Below are 20,663 nucleotides of genomic sequence, written 5' to 3' on the forward strand. Positions count from 1 at the left end.
TTAGACTGAAAGCACACTGTGAGGGTTTTATGCTGTGTTTATTCCCCTGGCCACTGGTTATACTGCCACCTGTTCTGAGCTTTGCCAAGGACACAGAGCTGCAGGTTTTTTGCCCTTGTAAGGGATCTGTTAGCAAGACAGCAAAATGTTCTGGTAGGCACTATAGAGAGAGTGGGCCTAAAGAGGAACAAACAATGAGAAAAAATTCTTTTGAAATTGAAACACGCATGGGCTCCATTACTGCCCTTTAAGAGGTCAAATGTGATTAAAGACCGGTCAGTTGATCAGAGGCGTACGATTTCAATCATAATCCGTGTTAGAATGATTATCAGTTTGTACTACATCTTACAAAAGAGATCATACAAAGAGATGTGAATACCAACCCCGCCTCTGACTTTACCCATTTGTAACTTTTCATTCGCCCCTTATATTTTATATGAGTTACCTTTAAAAGTAATTCATTTATCATTACCTTACGGTGATCTATTACAGTGACATTTCCCTGTAAGCTGAAACATTCATCTGTGCAGTGAATGGTTCCAAATGTAGTTAGAATTTCTTGAGGGACTCCATGACAGTCCAAATTCTGATCACTCATTGGCAGACGACTGTAATGCAACATTCAAACCGGGTCCCACTGTGAATGGTCACTACAAAGACCAGTCTAGACAGATTCAGGTAGGTTAGACGAGTAACAGTACACTATCACTAGAGAGATTGAATGTTGTAATGATTACAGTATTTCAAAATCCTGTAGAACCTGTACCATCATAAGAAATAAAAGTTTGATTTTTGGTGTTTCCGAGTCAAGCATTCGTGATCTTATGGAATGACCAGTTCTTTTCTGGATCATCTCTGAAGAGTTGCATTTCGGTTCACGTAACAATGACTGGCGTATAGGATGGAACATTAGATAGCCTTCGTTACTGCACTGATCAATTTCAATACCACTGTTTCTGCTCAGCTAACAAAACACTTTCTGCTAGTTGTCTGCAGTCTGGGTACGGGAGTAAGTACTTTTACTTTCAGCATTTGTAAAAGTTAAACATTTTCTGCTTTTCAATGCCATGTTTACGTTTAAGAATACCAACTGTCACTCCTGTTCTGTGCCTGCTCGAGCTGGATATCAGCGAGACATATCGATTTAGAAATAGTGCTCTTGAAATTAAACTGATACTGTTCGATTTCTTCCTTTTTTCTCTTCATACGTTTAAGCTACCCAGACTGTTACGGGCCCGGTAAGAAATTTAAAAGAACAACACGCTCATTAAACGGGAGCTCCTCCTCTTAGTTTGTGTACGATTGCTATTGGACAAGCCGAGCTAGTGGGTGGACTGTAAACGGTTCTGATACCACAATCAGCTGTTTATTGTAGACTGTTATGTAGTGGCCCAATTTGAACATATATTGAAAGGAGTATACAAATGTGAATTAAAACAAGCTGCTTCCTCGCGTATATTTCTGAACAGGTTGAAAAATTACCAGTGTTTTCTTCCTTTTTTTCTTTTGGAGCGATTACTGGGTTAGCCCTCAGATCAAACTTAACCTGCTCCACAGAGTCTGGTAAGATTCATTCATTTGCTTCTCCAAACGTTTAAACTCATATAGGTTGTAGTCGATAGTGATACTGTAAGGTGGCAGTCTTACTCACACAGTTGTGTTTTTTGAATTTCAAATTTAATAATGTGCTTTTCAAATTCATGTTTTGTTTCCAGTTAAGCCGTCCACAAATATTTCGTGCATCATAATTATGTATTGTGTGTACTGTAGCCTACTGGAGAGGTTTCATTAGGTTACGAAAGGATGTTCTGTTCTATAGGCAGTTTTCAGCCGATCAGACTATAAAGGTTTGCGCTTACATGCTATTTGCCTGGAAGTCGTAGTCCAATACGTAAACACATACACTGAATAAAGTATTTATGTATGTATGTATCTATCTATCCATCCATCCATCCTGATGACGAAATATTTTGATTATTCATTGTATAATCTAGTAGCGTTGCGATGTGTTATGAATAATGAAATCCTCTGGACATTTGGTCATTGTGTGTTATGGTTTGAATCATCTGTTTCTAACTGGTTCTCAAAACACCCAGGCACTGGGTTGGGGCGGGACCTACGGTGACGTCAAAGTACAGTAGCATCCCAGATTTTTTTGAATGTCAAATCCTCATAGACATTCCGTTCAATGTACTGCCGACATAGGGACGTAAGAGCCATCAGCTTATTTGAATTTATTTGAAGTTACATGTAGGCAAATAAAGTAGGATTGTTTTATATTATTTACCAGCATTACACGTTAGGCATCGGAGGAATTTTATGCAAAGATGGCCACAGTATGATTTGTTAGGTCCAAAGTAAGAGGTCAAGGGATGTCAAAGAATGACAAAGAAAGACCTGTTGTATTAAATTGTGAAAATTGTCTACTTTGAACCACAATTTCACCTTGATGGAAATTTGAGAATTCTACAAGGGTGTGTATTCAAGCACTGTATATTTTATGGTATTTTTTATGGCTCTTTTCTTAATTAATTGTGCCAAATATTATATGTTCCTGTCAATTTTAGTAACAGCGTTTTTTTGGGGGGTTTTTTACTATCCAGGAGGTTGACTCAGGACACTGCGGGAGACATTTCTGCCCTAGACAAACCACCTGCCTCATTGGAGACACAGCCAGAGGAGAGGAGGGAACACATATAAAGACCCAAGCTTCGAATAACCAAACCAAGGAAAAAAAAAACAGAATTCACTCATGTTCCAGCGACTTACAAATCTGTTTTTTGGAAAAAACGATGAAACTTCCAACGAAGATGTTCTTTCAAAAGATGGACCCCTAGAAATGGATGAGGACGACTGGCTCTTTGTTAGCTGGCCCGGTGAGGGTTCTTATGTCACATTTTTAGTAAGGACTCAAAGATTTTATGCAGTTAAGTTTGTAATGAACAGTAAAGGATGTCAACAAATCATTCAGCCAGTATGACCCCTGTTTTAAACTTGATGAACTAATCTCTTCTTTTGACTGGGTCTACCTCCCATCTGCAAAATAAGCTGAGAAAATTTAGCACAGAGGCACCTCTCTCATGTCCACGTTAGCACTGTTCTTCATCTCATTTAAGCTCTTTCTCTGCAGAGGGAGAAACTTGCTCTGAACACAGCTCAGAAACTCCATTCACATCTGCTTGTAGGCCACATACAAGTCAGCTGAGCACTGAAAATAGTGCATCCACCCTGATCAGTGATTCCAGGTAAGGGAATGTGAAGAAGTTCAGAGCTATATTTCATAATGTGTTTTTCCTCAAACAGTGATATGTGAGCATATGTGTTTGTGTGCTCATATTTGCACAGCACATCAGGACCAGAGGTTCCTGTGGCAAGAAGCAGCACACCTGGTCAGGTGTACCATGGGCTGCTCTTTCAAACAGGAGCCCTGGCCAAAGTCACCCAGCTGTCCAGGGTGCAACACGCTCAGGCCCGAGCTGACCGTCACCTGCTCGGACGCCGTTGTATTCGGAGACGAAACTATGTTCAACAGCGGGTACCCCATCATACCGCCCGCAAATGCCCCAATCTCATCCACCAGCCTGGCCATCGCAACCTAAGTCGCTGAGAGAGAGAGAGAGATCAAGTCAAAACATTCACAGCAGGCAATTACTGTTGGGGTTACAGGCACTCAGTTTGTTTTCACACTCACACACACCACCTCACTGTCACTCATACACACCATTGTTGATCATGGGTCAATAGATTTTGTTCCATTACTTGAAATAAAATCTTGACTCAGTGATATCTTGTACAATGTTTTCACTTTGACTTTTTAATTTTGAGCTTCCCTCTATCCATTCCAATGACCACGTCAAACATTCTTGCGGAAAAAAAAGTCAAGTATGGCAGCTGATTAAGTGCATCCAAAAAGAATAACTGTAGCTTTTTTTTTTTTTTAAAGAAATGATACTGATAGCCTTGTCTTTGATTGTGTATTCGCAAACATTTTTTTAAATAAAACAATAGTACAAAGAGAATGGTAAAATAGTTATGTCATCAGTATGTGTTCTGCGGGTTTTGACAGTGGCAAAACAGCATTCATGAAATTCATTTAGAACTTTCATTAGCATTTTAGAAATCTACCTGACTGTTTTTCAGTCCATTTATGCTCCACACACTAGAGACTGAGTTTTAAAGATTAATAATCAAGCATTTGTCATGACTGGACAAAATACATTGAAAAAGTACACTGTCAAACATAACCAGTAATGTATTCAGCCACAGTACTCAAAAACAGTAACTTACACAGATTTAGAATTCAGATATTCAGAGTACATCTTCAAGTTATTTATACTGCATTTCTGCTTGTTCCTTTGCATTATTGGTTGGCAGCTTCCTTGACGTAATGCCTTTCTGGATAGTGAATTTGTTAATTACCCTGTGTATAGTATAGCACTCAAGTTGTGTAAACCATCTCTATTCTGTGCCGTTATCACTCCAGGCTGATTTAGCCTGAATCAAGTCAGATCATAAGGGGAAAAACTGTATCAAAAGTACAACAAATTTACACAGCTGACATAGTGTACAATTAAACATTTTATATGGGTTGAAATAAGCAAAAATAATCAAACCCATGCTTATCAAAATCAAACATTAAAGGAATTTTTAAATTTAAGTTTTCCATTGCTGCATTGCTGAACTAGACTGACTAAACTAAACAGAGGATATCCATGTCTCGCAAACTGCATTACACTATACAGTGAGAAAGTCATCCAATGAATGGAGGCTTTTGTTAGACTTCCCTAAATACTTGATGAGTTTGTCTTCCACATTTCTTTGTGGTCCACTCTTAGATCCAGGTCAAAAAAGAGAAAAATCATCCTTTTGTTATTCTGTAAATCTACAGAATCAGCCATTTTGTGCTCTGACAGGGCTGAGTCCCCAAGGCTGAACACGCACAGTCTTTGTCATCCCTGCACAGCTAGCAATGCTGTTGTGATCTGAGTATCCTGGCTCGAGAACAACTGTTGGAATTGAGAATCAGCTGTTGTAATAACTATGGATAATATGAGCATGGAAGTGCACTCAAGGCTGCTTTTCATACAGCTTTGTCGTAAAGGTGAGAATTGAGTGTGTGACATACTCCTCCAAGTAGGCAAATTCACTCCTATGTGCCTTTCATGTATCTGTTTCTTTGTTTCTTCCCTGCTGAACCCCTATTTCTGGTCCATCACAAATAAAGGTTTTGTAAAAGGAAAAACGGCCTGAGCATTTTGGGGGGGAGGGGACTAAATCCGGATAGTATGACAATATTTATAAAGTACTGTAAAATATTGCTGTGATGTAAAAGTAACATCTGGGCAGGTATAAGTTTCTCCCCTCGAGTGGGACAACGAACGGGCGCAAACAAAGCAGCATAGAGAGGTAAGTGGGTGCTGCTAGGGACTACATAAGGCCATGGTGCTCTGTAGTTCATTTTCATTTAGTCACACACGTTCAGTGTACAGCAGAAACAGGAACATTATTTCCACTCCCTGATTCACACTGGAGGTGCTGACGATAACGTCACGACCTGAGGGCGCCTATTATCGCGCTATATGCGGACCATCTGCCAAGTGCTGCTACGCGCTACCGGTGTATGTTACCTGCTGTAGGCTACATAAAAAGTAGCCTATAGTTCTTTTTGGAGGCACCAACGGACCCACATATTGGTAACACTAAATTTAGACACATTCACATCTTTTGCTTTTATGGGCAGCCAGTCTTCTGGAGGGAGTCGTTGTTTTTTCCAAAAAGGGGGCCTTTGTTTTGGGGGTTGGCAGAATGGCGTTATACCCCTCATCCCCAGCACATATCCCTCGCTATCGTTTTCGGTATCGTGAAGCCTGAACCAACAATTATCCTGATGCGGACTCGCTTACTTAACGTTCTGAAAACGGGTCCTCTAAAATTTCTTTCCTCGCCTTTAATAAATATCATTGAGTTCGTATTCACGGCTAATTGTAGAATTGTACACAAAATAATGATGCATGTAAAGGTAAACAGTAGTCTATATTAGGATTTCAGTCTGAGTTAACCTCCTCCCAATTTCGGTTTGTAACAGACACATGGACGGGTCTTTGCGAAGTCAGCCGAGGGCTGAGTTAGAAAAGTGCAACGAAAGAAAGCTTGTAAGTTGTGTTCCATCGCATTACAGAAGCTTCCAAGTAACCAAGGGTGTCGATTCGGCAAAGAATACCCTTTCTGGATATCAAGAAAAGGGCAACATTTTTTCCGAAGATATGTCGGGTAACAGCTCTGTGCCATCACCTTCTCTGTCCAGAGCAGCCATGTTCTGTGGTTGATATTCATGATTTGCTTATGAAATGTATTGTAAAATGCCTCTGTGGCCAGGCCTGGTTGATTGAAGCAATGTAAAATTCTGCATGGTTACAAACACAAACACACACACACATACACACAATGATGCAGTTGCCATGTTACAGACTAAAGTTTATTTATTTAGCTTGCTCACAACCTAGGCACAGACCCATCTGTTAAATTTGCCATTTCCCTTGCGAAGCTGACCCCTGCTTGGTTTGCCTTTGCAGGTATTGCCTTGCCCTCCTCAAAGGAAATGATGACTGACAATATGGCAGGAGGGCTCGGGAAACCTTACTGGGATGAGGGATTCAGTGCTGTTCTTGCTGTCTGTCTCACCTTTACACTGGGGATCACCATTGCTCTTGTTTTGCACATATGTATTGGACCACCACAGGCATGTGTACACACAATACCCTTTATCTGTATGTCAAAAATAGACAACTTTATTGATTTAATTAATTGTGTCTTAGGTTTACCACAGTGGTGTGGTAGTCACAGACAGCAAGATTTGCACATTGTTGGGGCGTAAGGTGTTGGAGGATCAAGGCTCAAGCATAGATAGTGCAATTGCAGCTGTCCTGTGTTCAGGCATAGTTCACCCCCATAGATCTGGCCTGGGAGGGTTAGTATCCAAGAATGCCATTTTGGATGTTGTTTAACATTTATAAGTTGTCCTTCTTTACTAACAATGTATTAAAGACCCTGGTGGACTGGAGGACTTTTTGGTGGTCTAGTTGTTCTAGCTTTACAGGGCAACTACTATTTTCACAGAGGTGGCATGATCTTGGTCCATGATGTGCAAAAAAATCAAAGCAGGATTGTTGATTTTCGAGAAACAGCACCCTCTGCACTCACTGCTGAGATGTTGCAGCAGGATCTGCACTTAAAGGTAATGAACTGTGAGGTGGACAAAAGCTTGATACTAGGGATGTCTACTGAAATTTAGTGGATTGTATGGTGTTGTCCTCCTTTAGCCAGGCCTGCTAGTGGCTGTACCTGGCATGCTTAGCGGGTTACACCAAGCCCATGAACTATATGGAAGGTGAGTTCTTCTAGTTCAACCTCTAAAAAAGTTACTATATAATGTTGTAGTCTTACCATTTGATAATTACTAGTGAAATTAATGATTCCATTTTGTCATTTAACTTGTGTGTCTACCTCACTAAGTATTACTGAACTTCAATTTGTGTGTTGACTTGTATTTGACATTGCTCCTCAGATTGCAGTGGAAGAATGTGGTCTCCAGGGCTGCTGCAGTTGCGAGAGAGGGATTTAGGGTTTCTCATAGTCTGTGTAGGTATTTTCTGGTTTTTGTTTTGACTAAAACTAACGAGAATTTGGATTGCGTCTTAAAACTAAAAATCAATCACTGTTTCACCCTACAGCAGAGGCTTTGTCCACAGTGAGAGATCAGTATGTATCAGAACACTTTAGGAATGTGCTCTTGCCAGATGGACAGGCCGTCCTGCCTGGTATTGTTCTGAGACAGCATGCTCTCGCCACTCTTTTGGACAGGGTTGCAGAGTATGGGGTGTCAGAATTCTACCATGGGCATATCTCACAGGATATAGCATCTGAGGTACTTTCCTCCCAAAGTAATCATGGATGTAAAGAATGATGCCTTCATATGGTTGTGCAGATTTAATTTTTTTTATGCTTTTCCCATGTTATGGATTTAATGTCACATTACATGGTTATCTGTGGGGTAATCATTCATTATTTTAAATAAAAGTAATATAAAGAGGCAGCTAATGGTGACTCGAGGGATTTGGTGACAGAACTTTCTATTTTTACAATGTTTTCCTGGTGCAGATACAAGCTAGAGGTGGAGTTCTTACTGAGCAAGATCTGAACAACTACACTGCTATAATCAGGCAACCTTTGGAGAGTATCTACCAGGGTGAGTCCTCATCTTGCTATAGAACTATGCACAACACTATCTTTCCAAATGGAGGTTTGGTATATTTTGTGTAAACAGTGTGACTCTTGCAAGTATTAGACATTACTGAATTTTGAAATCATACAGATACAGACCCCAGAAATAACTTTGAAAAGTTTAAAAAGGTGTCGTCTTTTCTGCCCTTTCCAGGGCAGCTGCTTTTGACTTCCCCTCCTCCCTATGGTGGAGCAGCCCTAATCTCAGCTCTCAACGTTGTAGAGGCCCTAAATCTCACAGCAAGAGACCAGAGAAAGAATACATATCACTGGATTGTTGAGGTATCACTGATGATATTCTCCATTGAAAATGAAAAAGCTTTCTTTTGTTTGATATGCTACAATAGTAAGGTTAGATCACGATATGTGTGCTGTGCCATGTCTGTTCATGAAGTTAAAAGTGTTGTGTTTGTCCTTGAGTCTCTGAGAGCAGCATTGGGCATGGGGAGTGGATTAGGAGACCCTAGGTATGACTCTGCAGTATCTGACTCTGACTCTGGCAACAATCATGAGATACCTAATGTGAATTGTTGAGATAATTCAGAACTATTTCAGATCTTATTCTGGATTTAAACTACATTCCCTTGTATTAATGACTGTTTGTTCAGTTTTTAGGAATATTTCATTCAAGATTGCTTCATTACAAACTTTGCCGAGCAATTTTACGCAAGTTTTGTGCTGTTTTGTGCTCGCTTTCTCAAGTAAGTCACAAGCTGCTGCTCTGTCTAAGATGATCAGTGATTCTCAGGCCTACCCAGCCAAGCACTATAAACATTTCTCCAGCCTAAAGAGTGGAGCTGACGCTAGTCAAGTCATCGTCATGGGTCAGGATGATCTCATTGTGTCAGCTGTAAGGTATTGTCCCGATGTCAGTACTATGAGCTTAAAATATTAATATATTCTGTAACCATTTTGTTTTGTTTTTGTACTGCAGTACTCTGAATAGGCCATTTGGAAGTAAAATCCTAACCAGTTGTGGAGTTCTCTTAAACAGCCAGATCCTAGACTTTTCATGGCCAGATAAGACTAAGGACATGAATCATTTCAATTCAGTAAGAGCAAATGGTTTGTCAAAGCAAATTTGCACTTCTATGTGTACATCTCTCAGTTAATGTGTGTCATTCAGGTCATCACGTGTATTATAGATCAAACTGCTCTGTTTTCATATGGGCAAAAAACAAATAATGAAAAAACTTATATCAAATATATCACTTCTATGATATATCACGCTAGAGCCTTGAATTCCAAGCACATACAAATGCAGTCATTTTCAGTTTTATGATCTGATGTGAAACAGTGAACTTATTAATGACTATCATGAAATGGTGAATATGTCAATCATAATACAACCTAATGGGAGTTACCCATCTTAAGTGTGTTTCACCTTGGCTTGCTTTGTAGCGAAACCAGATCCAGCCAGGAAAAAGACCCATGTCCTTTCTTACTCCCACTGTAGTGAGGCCTTTGTGGGGGAAATGTGGGACTTATGTGGCCCTTAGTTCCTCTAATGGTGACTACAGCATCAGTGGAATCACCCAGGCCAGTCAGAGGGTTTTTTTTTTGGGGGGGGGGGGGGGGGTTATTTCACTATTTGGTTATACGGTTTTTCATTCTGAATCATTGCTGCCTAAAATGTATAAAATCATTAATATGTGTTTATCGTTTCAATATGTGTATATTGTTTCATTTCAAAATAGCTAAATCAAATTTCTATTAGACAGGATGCTTTCACATAAATTGAGATATTTTATACAACATACAATGTCTTATAGTACAGCATGTATCTACAGCATGTATCTGTTTTTCACTGAAAGGCCTTGTGTTTTGTTTCAGGTGTTGGTCAACGTCTTATCATTCCACAAAAATTTAAGTGACAGCGTTGCCTCAGGGAGGCTTCATCCCCAACCAAAGACCAAAACTCTTCTTGTGGACAGTGAGCTTTTTTCTTTCTTTTATTTCCCCCCACGTTTACTGAACTTGAGTCACAGTCGTTATGTAACTGTGACCAACACCATTATATTTTTGCAAAAGCTTTTCAGAGTGGCAGCACTTATCTTACCTACCATTCATACCTGCATTTTTATGCAAAGATGAGACTAGGATAAGAGATGAGATTGTTATGAACAAGCTATATAAATGGCAAACTCTTCTCCAATTTGTGTGGTCTGCATCGACATGTATCGCTTTGCTCTTCAGCTGAATTTCTTGAGCGGGATGAAAAAGCACTGCAGCTGAAGAATCACAGAGTTCAGAGGGTGGCAGCACTGTCTGTGGTGCATGGAGCGGAGAGGATAAATGACATTGTCAGAGGCATAACAGATCCACGAGATAAAGAGGCTTCAGCCTTAATGACTTCAGAAGCATAATATCATAGGATATGACAACTGTCTCTCAGTTAATGTATTTGATTGTCTTTCCCAGTACTCTGTATAATGCAACATTATGCCTGATATGTAGTGAAACACATAGTATTCTGGAAAAATGCCTGTTTTGTTTTTTTTTAAATGCACAAGAATTTTGAATAAAATCTGTTGAACTCGTATATGAAAATGTCTCTGATTTGATGTCATTGATTAAATAATAACATCAAAGTCTTCACCGTGCTTTGATCTCTCAGCCAGAACACTTGTGCGAGAACAGATGGTGAAAGAGAATGCTGACCATTAAAAGTGGTCAGGTTGATGTGTTAAGGAAGCTCTGTGTCTGCTCTGAACTTATTACAACCTGCTTCTTAAACCTCCCAAAACCACGTCAATGGCTGATAGTCATCAATCAAATAGCTCTGCTGCCATGGCAGGTCACTTGACTTTTTTTTTTTTTTTTTTAATTTGCTGTGACGTTTTTGCTGATTATTTCCTCTGATACATTAGTAGAAAAAGAAAGACAGTTGGAATACCACAAATGCTGGTTTAGCACGCTAATGTAACAACAGTTCTATGATGGTCCAGAAGATTTGATTTTTTTGTTAAGGTTGTAATCTTCATCTCCACATGAGTTAATGACTGTCACATGATGCTGAGCACATAGGTTAGGGTAAATACACTTATCCTGGTATGTCAGGTTCACCTGGTAAACACATGAACTTCACCTCCAGATAGAACTGCCAATCATTCTTAGAAAGTGACTACTGAGTCAAAACATATCAGTTCCTTGCTCTTGATTTGATAAAGCATTGATACATTTGACTGTTCTGCAATGCTCATGATCAAAAGTTTTTTTTTCTGGGATTCTGGGACTATTTTAAAAAGACTGGCCACATTTTGGTAATTACCAAATATGCAGTACATTTTCTGTTTACCAATAGTGCAAAACCTCTGGCTTGGATCTCGCAAATATACTCAGTCTGTATTTTTTAAAGTTTTAACAAAGGTACAAAAGAGGCCTAAGGGTATCAGTAGTAGGAGGAATATTTTTCAGTTTGAGACATAGTACGTGCGCTCCAGGAGAAACCGTCAGGAAAAGGACAGATGAGTTGCCACACAGTGCTGAACTGCACGGCTCAACAAATTGTTAAAGTTACTTTCATATCGATCACGTAAACATTTGAATAGTCTGCGACAATTTTACCTTTGTCTCCACCATTCTATATCTTAGACCTGCATTAATTTTCGAATGCAGATGGTTTCCCGTTGCAGGTGCGCCTTCTCCCAACGATCTCTACAATTTAAATCGCGAATTACCTCTTACGACATAAACCTGGATAGCATTTGATACCTTTTACGAGACAAAGTATGTAACCGCTGAAGTTCGGTAAAAACCTACTCCTCGACACAAACATGTCAAATCTTGATTTTATCTGGCATCTCGCCAGAAACGTACGGCTTATCATTCATTTAAAAGCAGTAAAACGGTCTATAATCAAAGTATAATTTTAGCAATATGTTTTCAGTTTTGCTAGTCTAATAAGATCACAGTTTAAGATTTCTTAATTTGCAACACGGAAAAAGAAAAGCAGAAAAAAGCTTTTTTTCCTGTCGATGGACGAATGTAATACCGAATGTCGAAATATTTTCAGGTCTGTCTGACGAGTCCTCTTACTGAACTCTCACATCACCTGACTTTCAGTTGAGCAGTTTAACATGTGAAGAATGTTCTGTGGCATATCTTCAACATCAAGAACCGAGCTAGTGATAGCGTCACAACAAGGACACAATATTGTCTCAGTGGGCGTAGTCGGTGACAATAAAGTCACACCTTGCACCCTTTTCAATCGCAGTTTCCGTGGAACAGTTTCAGTCAAGTGCTGGAAAACAAGAATCTGAAGGACTTCTCGTTGGTCCCGGGGTAAGTTTGAGCCAGTGTTAAAATTATATGTGTACATTTTGATAAACAGCAAGACATTTTATGCAATCTTCCAACATGTGTTTGCTCAGACAATATGACATGCTTAGCTACTTTGTCGTTAATGTGAAGTACAGATGTCAGATGTCTACAAAAATCACAAAATCTTGACATTAAAAGTCTAAAAGAAACTTGACTGTGATGTGACATACTATATGTGCTAAGTGACCAACGCAGCACGTTCATAGGTTTTAATTCGTGGAAATGAACAGTTCTTCCCACTGCAAATTAGATAAGGCTCGGGATAAAATCCGGCAGATCCCTCTCAAGACTGCAATTATTGGTTTTAATTAGTATTTCCCTTTTCCGTCAGTTGTCAGAAACGCAGCAGCCGTCAGTCACAGCTGCTGCGTTGACAGACCTGCTTTATCTGCACATTCCCAAAGTTCAATAGTTTGGCTTTTTATGCAGGCGTTTGCACAATGAATGTTAAATGTATAAAAAACAATACATGAGGAAGTCCACGATGCAATTAATCGTTTAGCCTGTTGTGCAAGTACAATTGTTCGCTATCCTCTTTGCACGTTATACTCTAAATGGCTGCAAAATACAAGGTTTCTTGCGTCATTTCCCAGTTTGTATACTGTTGTGTCTCTCTCTTGATAAGGTGCCTAGTCACACACCACTTGTTCACTGCTTGGCAAAAGACCTAAGGTGTCTGAGGGCAGCTGTACAGCAGTTTGATTGTGCACCCATGGAGCGGAACGAGGAAGGAAAGGACCAGTTCTTCATTGTCACCAATGGGAAGAATAGGAAGGGCTTGACCCGAGGCTGCATCGGTTCTGTGGATGCAGAGACAAAGAGTGGAGAGCTGATTGTACAAGTTTACGGGGGGAGCAGCGGAGGCAATGCTGCGAGTAGTGCTACGATAAAGAAGGAGGACATTTATCCTCTGACTCGTCACCAGGCCCAGCTGCTGCTGTTTGTGTCCCCAGCCAGCAGACGTCTGGAGGTTCTGTGCAATGTTCAGCTCTTCAGTGCCATCTGTAACCTGGCCCAGGAGGACTTGGTGGTGGTGAAATACAAAAAGGGCTATGAGCCATGCCTGGTGAAGAACTTAGTACAAATCGGCAAAAAGGACAGTCCAGGAGACTTGCCCATGCTGGGCTTTGAACTGGAATTGATGGTGGGTGCATCTGCTTGCTCTTGTGTGATGACATAGACTGTATAGATATTCATGTACAATAGCGTTTGCAACCAAACTGAATTTGAATGCTGGCTGAACTGCTTTTTACAGTTTCAGAACAGCAAGGGTACTAAAGATGCACAGTGTTCAATTACTAACATTTGTTTAATTGCTTACGTTAACATTTGAACTTATTTTTGCAATCGTAATTATAACTTTTGCACAGCGCTTCATGTTATGCTCACTATTAGAAAGCATGAAGTAAAGCTGTACAGAAAAAGTGTAAAATATTTTGGTTCCATGCAAAGATAGGAAATCTTTTGAAAAAAAAAAAAAACAGATCTACCTCAGAAAGATTTGAAATGTTATCTTTGTGAAAAGGTCATATCACCAGCATCACATGACTGATGACTGATTTTAACTTTGTCAGAGCACTCGGTGATTGTTTACTTACATCTTGATAGCGTTGTTTCAGTAGATCTGCAAATTGTTAATAGAGATGGTCTGATTATGAAATTTCATAATTGCTATTTTTTATATTTTATCTATTTTTTTTTCTTTTACACAGGACCCTGAAAAGTTTTCATCCAAGAAAGCAGTCCCACTTCCTCTATTTAATGCAAGTGACATTGTCCAGGTGGCTCCGGGGTACCACTCAAACACACGACAGCCTCTGAGGGACAATCAGTCTTTAGGTGGGTATCGCTGCAAGTACAGGCCCATTTGCTTAGATTTTAGTATTGTAATCCTTTTAGCTGTTTACTTATTTAGGATTTTTGTTTTGTTTGTTTGTTTGTTTTGTTTTGTTGGTATGTACTTGCCTCAGGGGTTTCATGCCTTTAAGAGTTGGGCAGGGGGGGGGGGGGGGGTGTCAGTTGCTCACCTCACCATGTGATGCACCTGCAGACAGACAAAAAAAAACAGTTTCATAACTGAAGCGGGTTAGGTGCCACTGAAGGTTACAAGGAGATCTTATGACTCGGGAAAATTATCTTCATGCAGGACTTGAAAAACCAGCTTAGGAATTTTGAAGTACGAAAGAGAAGCGGTCACACTGTGTAACATACATGTCATGCTCAGAACTCCCTTCATTCCTCGTGCAAATATTGAGGATATTTTCTGACATTGGGTCGTTCTCGTGACTTGAGATATGCAAGTCAGATGATAGTGTGAGCCATCATATGACCTCTATCCTTTTTTTTCCCCCCGTAGGTTCAAATCGAAAAGGTCTCTCTCGGATCAATTCGATGCCTGCTCTGAGTTCTCGCAATGCTCAGTTGGGAAGTAAATTATCCATTCGGGACGTTTCTGCCAAACAAACCCTGTCTCATCACCGTCTGGAGGTGGGATCCGTGGTGGAAGTGATGTCAGGGAATGGGGTCATCATTTATGGGGTGATTAGATGGCTTGGGATTCCAGAGGGGAAAAAAAGTGACTGGGCCGGACTTGAGTTGGTGAGTTATCATATTATCACCATTTCCTATTTGAAAATGCAATGTAATTGTTATTTCCTCTTAATCTGAAACATATTTAACAATTCCTCAATCTGCAACTTTGCACTTATCCATCCAGGACAATGAGCTGACCACTAATTCAGATGGGAAGTTTGGTACTAAACGCTACTTCACCTGCAAAGGCAACAGAGCATTATTTGTGCCGTTGGACCGCTGCAAGCCAGACGGCAGATTCCTGTCCAACAGCCATCAGAATTACACTCCAAATGTCCCAGAGCCTCCTCCAGGTGAATCTCACAGTCATTGCTGTACTCACAACATGTGTAAAGGGGTCTGTTAACAGTCAAAGTCAGCCAACAAATTTTAAAATGCATACCTGTCATAAATTTCAAAAAACCCTGCCTTAAAATATGTGCCAAATTATTTACTATGCGCACTACTGTTTATGTTTCCATTACATTCCTAATATATTGAACTTTTTGGCTTTCAGTCATTCCTGTGGAGGAATTAGATGAGGATATTCCTCCAGTCCCTCAGTCAGAAGTCTTGTCTCTGTTGGAGGGGAGAATGAAAGGAATTCAGGGTCACTTTAACTCCTGCTATCTAGACGCTACTCTTTTCAGGTAGGTTTCCTCTTCAGTTTTCTGGCCTTGCATGATATCATGAGATATAACTGAGGTCTAAGCAACCAGATAATCTTGCTTTATGTTTATTACAGTACAAGAGAATCTCATTTTTATCTCCTGTTCTTACAGTTTGTTTTTCTTTATTCGTTTTTTGTAGTCTTTTCAGTTCATCTATGACCTTGGACAGTGTTTGTCACAGCTCAGCTCATACAGAGGGAAGCATTGCAAACACTTTAAGGAGGGACATTGTGAATCGTTTACGCAGGTATGAACTCTTCATATGCAAACTCATCATACAGGATCTGTGGAAAGTATAAATCTTTTATGAGAGTTACATAGTTGAGAGTAGAGAGTTGCCCAGGTTCATTGACGTGGTTTGTGAAAATACTTTTGGTACTGTATATTTGTCCTTTTGAACATTCTTGCTGCATTGTGTGTAACATTACTGCTCTCCACAGACAGGGCTTCGTGCCAGCTGAGAGTGTGATGACCTTCCGTCAGCAGCTTGGCTGTAAATCATTTGTGACCGAGGAGAAAGGTACTCATCTCATGTCAGTTGCTCGCTAGCTCGAATTGTTCCGAACAAACATATGAGGAGATGCGGGCTCTTTACTCTTTGTATTTGCATTGTGTCCTTGATCTTGTACATTTGATAGCATTTCGAGATGTTTTGTGCTCACTGCAGTTTGACTTCATGGAAAACTGGGCGCAGTGTTGTGTAAACATCCAAGTCCAGTAACAGGATGTTTTAGATTGAGACAGCAGGCTACTGATCATGATTGCTGACCTGGCGTTGCTGTGTTTTCACACAGATCCTGAAGAGTTCATCAACGTTCTCCTCAAAGATGTGTTGTGTATGCAGCCATTGCTTAAACTGAGGTATGCCAGCATGTCCCTTGGCCCTCTGTTTATCACTGATACATTTCCATTTATTCATTCGGCAGACACTTTTATCCAAAGCGACTTCCAAGTCAGGCAAAATACAAACCAAACCTACAGCCATTAAGGAGCTGTCTGTTGCACAAGGGCCACGACCAACTGTTCTGTTTTTCAGAACTCCTCACTCCAGATTTTTTTCATTTAATAATTTAAGGGTTACACAACACAACAGCATATTGACAGATGTTATTTCAGGCATTTAAGAGGAGTTGGAAGAGGCTTCTTAATTCTTTTAAACCTTTATTTAGCAACCAGTGTCTGTATTGCTAAAAAGTTTGGATTACTCTGCATATTTTAACATCCACATGTTCACCAGGTCGAACGGGGATACATTTCAAGAGGCTTACACTTACCAAATCATCCTGGAGAAGAATCAGGTTGGCCCCTCACCCTCTGTTCAGGAACTGCTGGAGACCTCTTTCCAGTCATGTGATCTCAAGTTTGAAGAGGTAGGTTAATATCTATAACTTAGACAACAGCAGACCTTTGCAACATATTTAAGCATGCCCTACACTTGAAATATGCCATGTCACACTGATTTCTCTCTTGTATTGTAGATCCCATCGTGTCTCATGGTCCAGATGCCAAGGTTTGGAAAGAAGTTTAAGATGTTTCCTCACATCATTCCCTCAACAGTGTTGGACATCACAGACCTTTTACACAATAGTGAGTTTAGCTAGGAATCATTTTTAGGAAACATTAGGTATTGGTATGGGTTTTAAACATAACACTTCATTGCTGACCCTTTGCTCCCTCCTTCTCCTACAGGCCCTCGAGAGTGCTTTGTCTGTGGACAGCCAGCTGAGTATGAATGTGCTGAATGCTTAAAAGACCGCAAACTCCAGCCAGGCAGGATCAAGCAGTACTGCTCTACTTGCAACACGCAGGTAAATACTCAAGTGTATTGAAGTAAAATAGCTCAGTTGTTGCACTGTCATCCTTGACCCTTGTGATTGGGACATCCTATTCTTCCTGAAGCCTAATAAACAATTAACTCCTCCTCTCCCTCTAGGTGCATACACACTCCACACGACAGGGGCACATCCCACAAATGATTGCGGTGTCAGAGCAGTTGCAAGAGCAAACTCCTGTGCTAAGGCATCAGATGCAGTTGTTTGCTGTTTTATGTATTAACACCAGCCATTATGTGTCTTTCGTGAAATATGGCCCTGATCCACACTCCTGGCTTTTCTTCGACAGCATGGCTGACCGATGCGGTAAGACGGCTGGATTTCATATAAAAGTGAAAGTTTGTGATGTAAAAATTACTGAATGCGAGTAGCATTCAGTGTGCGTATTGGCTCAAGTATAGTGAAGATGATTTCCGCAGAACATTAGATTACCATGTTATCATTGCAGTCACTTACACAATGCCATTCTGTTTCTAGCTGGTATAACCAGATGAAGAGATTCGTTCTTTTATTCATTTTGATGCTCAGTTTCATTTCATATCCCTCCCTCAGGTGATGACAACAATGGGTACAACATTCCGGTAATCAGGGCGTGTCCAGAGGTGGGAGACTTCCTGTCTCAACCTGAGGAAGAGCTTGCACATGTTGACTTATCTCAGACCAGTGAGCTGGTCAGTCGACTGCTCTGTGACTCTTACATGTGTCTGTACCAGAGCACAGCAAACCTCCCGTACAGATAAAGACGGCTTGGACTTTCAGAATATTATACTCTGTAGCAGGGCAGGCTTTTACTGGAGTGTTTTGGTAACCCTGAGACAGTCACCATGGCCTGTTGACATCATCACAGTAAAGCCCTAAGGACAATGGTAATGAACTGGACCTCTCCGTTCTCCTCTTTACAGAAAAAAACCCAAACAGAAAAAAACCCAGTGTGTCAATTTGAAATAGGTATTTTAATGAGAAAAGACAAAAGGGAAGGTCCCTGCTTATGCCACTTTTTTTGCTTTGTTTTGAGATTGTTATTCATGCAAATGTGCTATCAGATATGTTGGGGCAGGATTGTGAAGACATTATTTATTTCTAAGCAAATGCTGATTAAAAAGTTTGTATTTCTTATAAATAAAAATTTAAATTTAAAAATGAAATTGTATCAAATCAAGCCCATTATTTTTCAACATCTGTCCATACCTGTGCTACCCCAAATTTTGCCAGATAAAATTCTGGCCCATCAGAAGCCACCAAACAGTATTGCAAAAGACTCTATTACCTACCAGAACTCCAGTGGAGAGGTGTGAGGCCACCCTGAGAAATGTTATGTCTTTTGTTGTTGGTGAACATTGTTTACATTGTTTTCATATTCAACAAATGAGGGTTGGGGCTACATCAGCCTAGAAAGCATCTCTCCTGTCTCAACAGAAACATGACCCAATGTGATTTTTATAAACATTTATTAATTTATCAAAAGCAATGTCTGCTTATTACTTTCTCTGTAAGCAGCTACACAACACTAGAGCATCCTTGGGTTTAAGTGTCTTGCTTACGGATATATCAAATCGTCATGCTTTGGGATCTGAACTCACAACCCTCTGGTTATTGCCATTACTACACTGTAGACCATGATGACTTCTGACTCAACATGACCTTGTATTTACTTGGAGTTTAGCTTGCCCTTTTCTCTTGGACTCTAGCCCTGGGTAGACCAAAATCGTCCCGAGAAAATAGTACCCAAATGATAACAGAGCGACGAGAACTCTTCACCATGGGGAAGAGTACTCAGGCTTGTAGGTTTCTTTTAGTATGACTTTAACCTTGTGTATTAGACCAGTGATTCTCAATTCCAATCCTGGGGGCCCCCCCGTCCCACGCATCTTTGTTCAAACTCTTCATTATCACAGTTAATTGAGTTAATCAAGGGCTTGATGATTAACTGATAAGTAGAATCAGGTGTGTCAGTCCTGTGTTAAAACAAAGACATGCAGGACAGTGGGTTCCCAGGACTGGATTTGAGAATCACTGTATTAGACCATCCTCTATGTTATTTGTACCATCTCATTCACAAACATGAATTAATAAGAGGGTAACCACTACAACCTGATCATAGTATCCCTCTTTGAAGTTGTTGTGTACTGTTTTTGATGAAACTGCCTGGTCACACCTTCATATCTACAGTCAACTAATTCAGAGTTTCTCATCTGTTTCACATTGGATCTCAAACATATTAAACATAACATATGGGTATTGGTTGGAGAGTGTGTACTTTTAACTGACAGTGTTTCTCACTCAAACCTCCATAAAATTGCCTAAGCCACTGTTCCTCATGGAAAACTACCAAGGTAAGCCACCCATGTCATCTAAACACTTGCCAAACAAGCTTAAACACTTACTCTTTTTCAAAATCAATAGCCATAGTAACCAAAATAATAGGCTACTGAAGCATGACGGCATATTCATCGCTTAATCAACTCAGAAGCCACACCTGTGTGGAGGCAACTGCTTTCATTATACTTGGTATGGCCCATTCACCCAAGTTCTTCATTTTTGCAGTTTTCTCATTATTCATAATGTGTCGTGAGCCCTTACTGTTTTGAAATGTAAATGACTACCTGAGACTGGTATGGAACAAAAGGTAGAAACGGTAGATATGAAACATCAGGACACAAACAAAAATTCAAGAGAGAGATGGAGCGATACCTGCCATGAAAATCTATATATTATCTACATTTGGCATCATTAAGGTTATGCAGTTCCTTACTTGCGAACTTCCTGTACAGTAAGGATCATAAGAAAGTGCTCTGCTGGTCTGACCTACTTTGGTTTAGCTGCAACATCGTTTCTCAGTTTTCTACGCTTAAGCGAGTGTGACAGGTTTTGAAAATAGAGCAGGTTGCCATAACTATGAGTGAGGGAACTTTCATGTGGTCGTGGATGTTAATCAATTACGTGCTTAATTGATTAAAAAACTAACATTGTAACAGGTCTTCTAAAA

General features: G+C 40.2%; 2 protein-coding genes across 2 annotated transcripts; both read left to right on the forward strand.

Moving 5' to 3' along the window:
• Positions 1-6,263: 6,263 nt before the first annotated feature.
• On the forward strand, positions 6,264-10,646 carry LOC115815342 (glutathione hydrolase 7-like). Its single transcript, XM_030778300.1, has 15 exons — positions 6,264-6,270; positions 6,573-6,739; positions 6,816-6,967; positions 7,117-7,234; positions 7,320-7,387; positions 7,565-7,638; positions 7,731-7,924; positions 8,158-8,245; positions 8,435-8,562; positions 8,701-8,771; positions 8,965-9,135; positions 9,215-9,332; positions 9,682-9,819; positions 10,114-10,213; positions 10,477-10,646. The coding sequence occupies exons 1-15, from the start codon at positions 6,264-6,266 to the stop codon at positions 10,644-10,646; spliced, it is 1,764 nt and encodes a 587-aa protein (XP_030634160.1).
• A 1,874-nt stretch (positions 10,647-12,520) lies between these two features.
• On the forward strand, positions 12,521-18,526 carry cyld2 (cylindromatosis (turban tumor syndrome) 2). The gene is made up of 16 exons (XM_030777200.1): positions 12,521-12,564; positions 13,229-13,747; positions 14,316-14,434; positions 14,896-14,903; positions 14,960-15,201; positions 15,320-15,488; positions 15,692-15,824; positions 15,985-16,092; positions 16,286-16,365; positions 16,493-16,517; positions 16,620-16,706; positions 17,083-17,215; positions 17,324-17,432; positions 17,535-17,653; positions 17,779-17,983; positions 18,230-18,526. Exons 2-16 carry the CDS (start codon positions 13,316-13,318, stop codon positions 18,415-18,417), a joined length of 2,157 nt encoding a protein of 718 aa, XP_030633060.1. The 5' UTR covers positions 12,521-12,564; positions 13,229-13,315; the 3' UTR covers positions 18,418-18,526.
• Positions 18,527-20,663: the final 2,137 nt, after the last annotated feature.

This window comes from Chanos chanos, chromosome 6 (genome assembly GCF_902362185.1).
Source record: "Chanos chanos chromosome 6, fChaCha1.1, whole genome shotgun sequence".
NCBI lineage: Eukaryota > Metazoa > Chordata > Actinopteri > Gonorynchiformes > Chanidae > Chanos > Chanos chanos.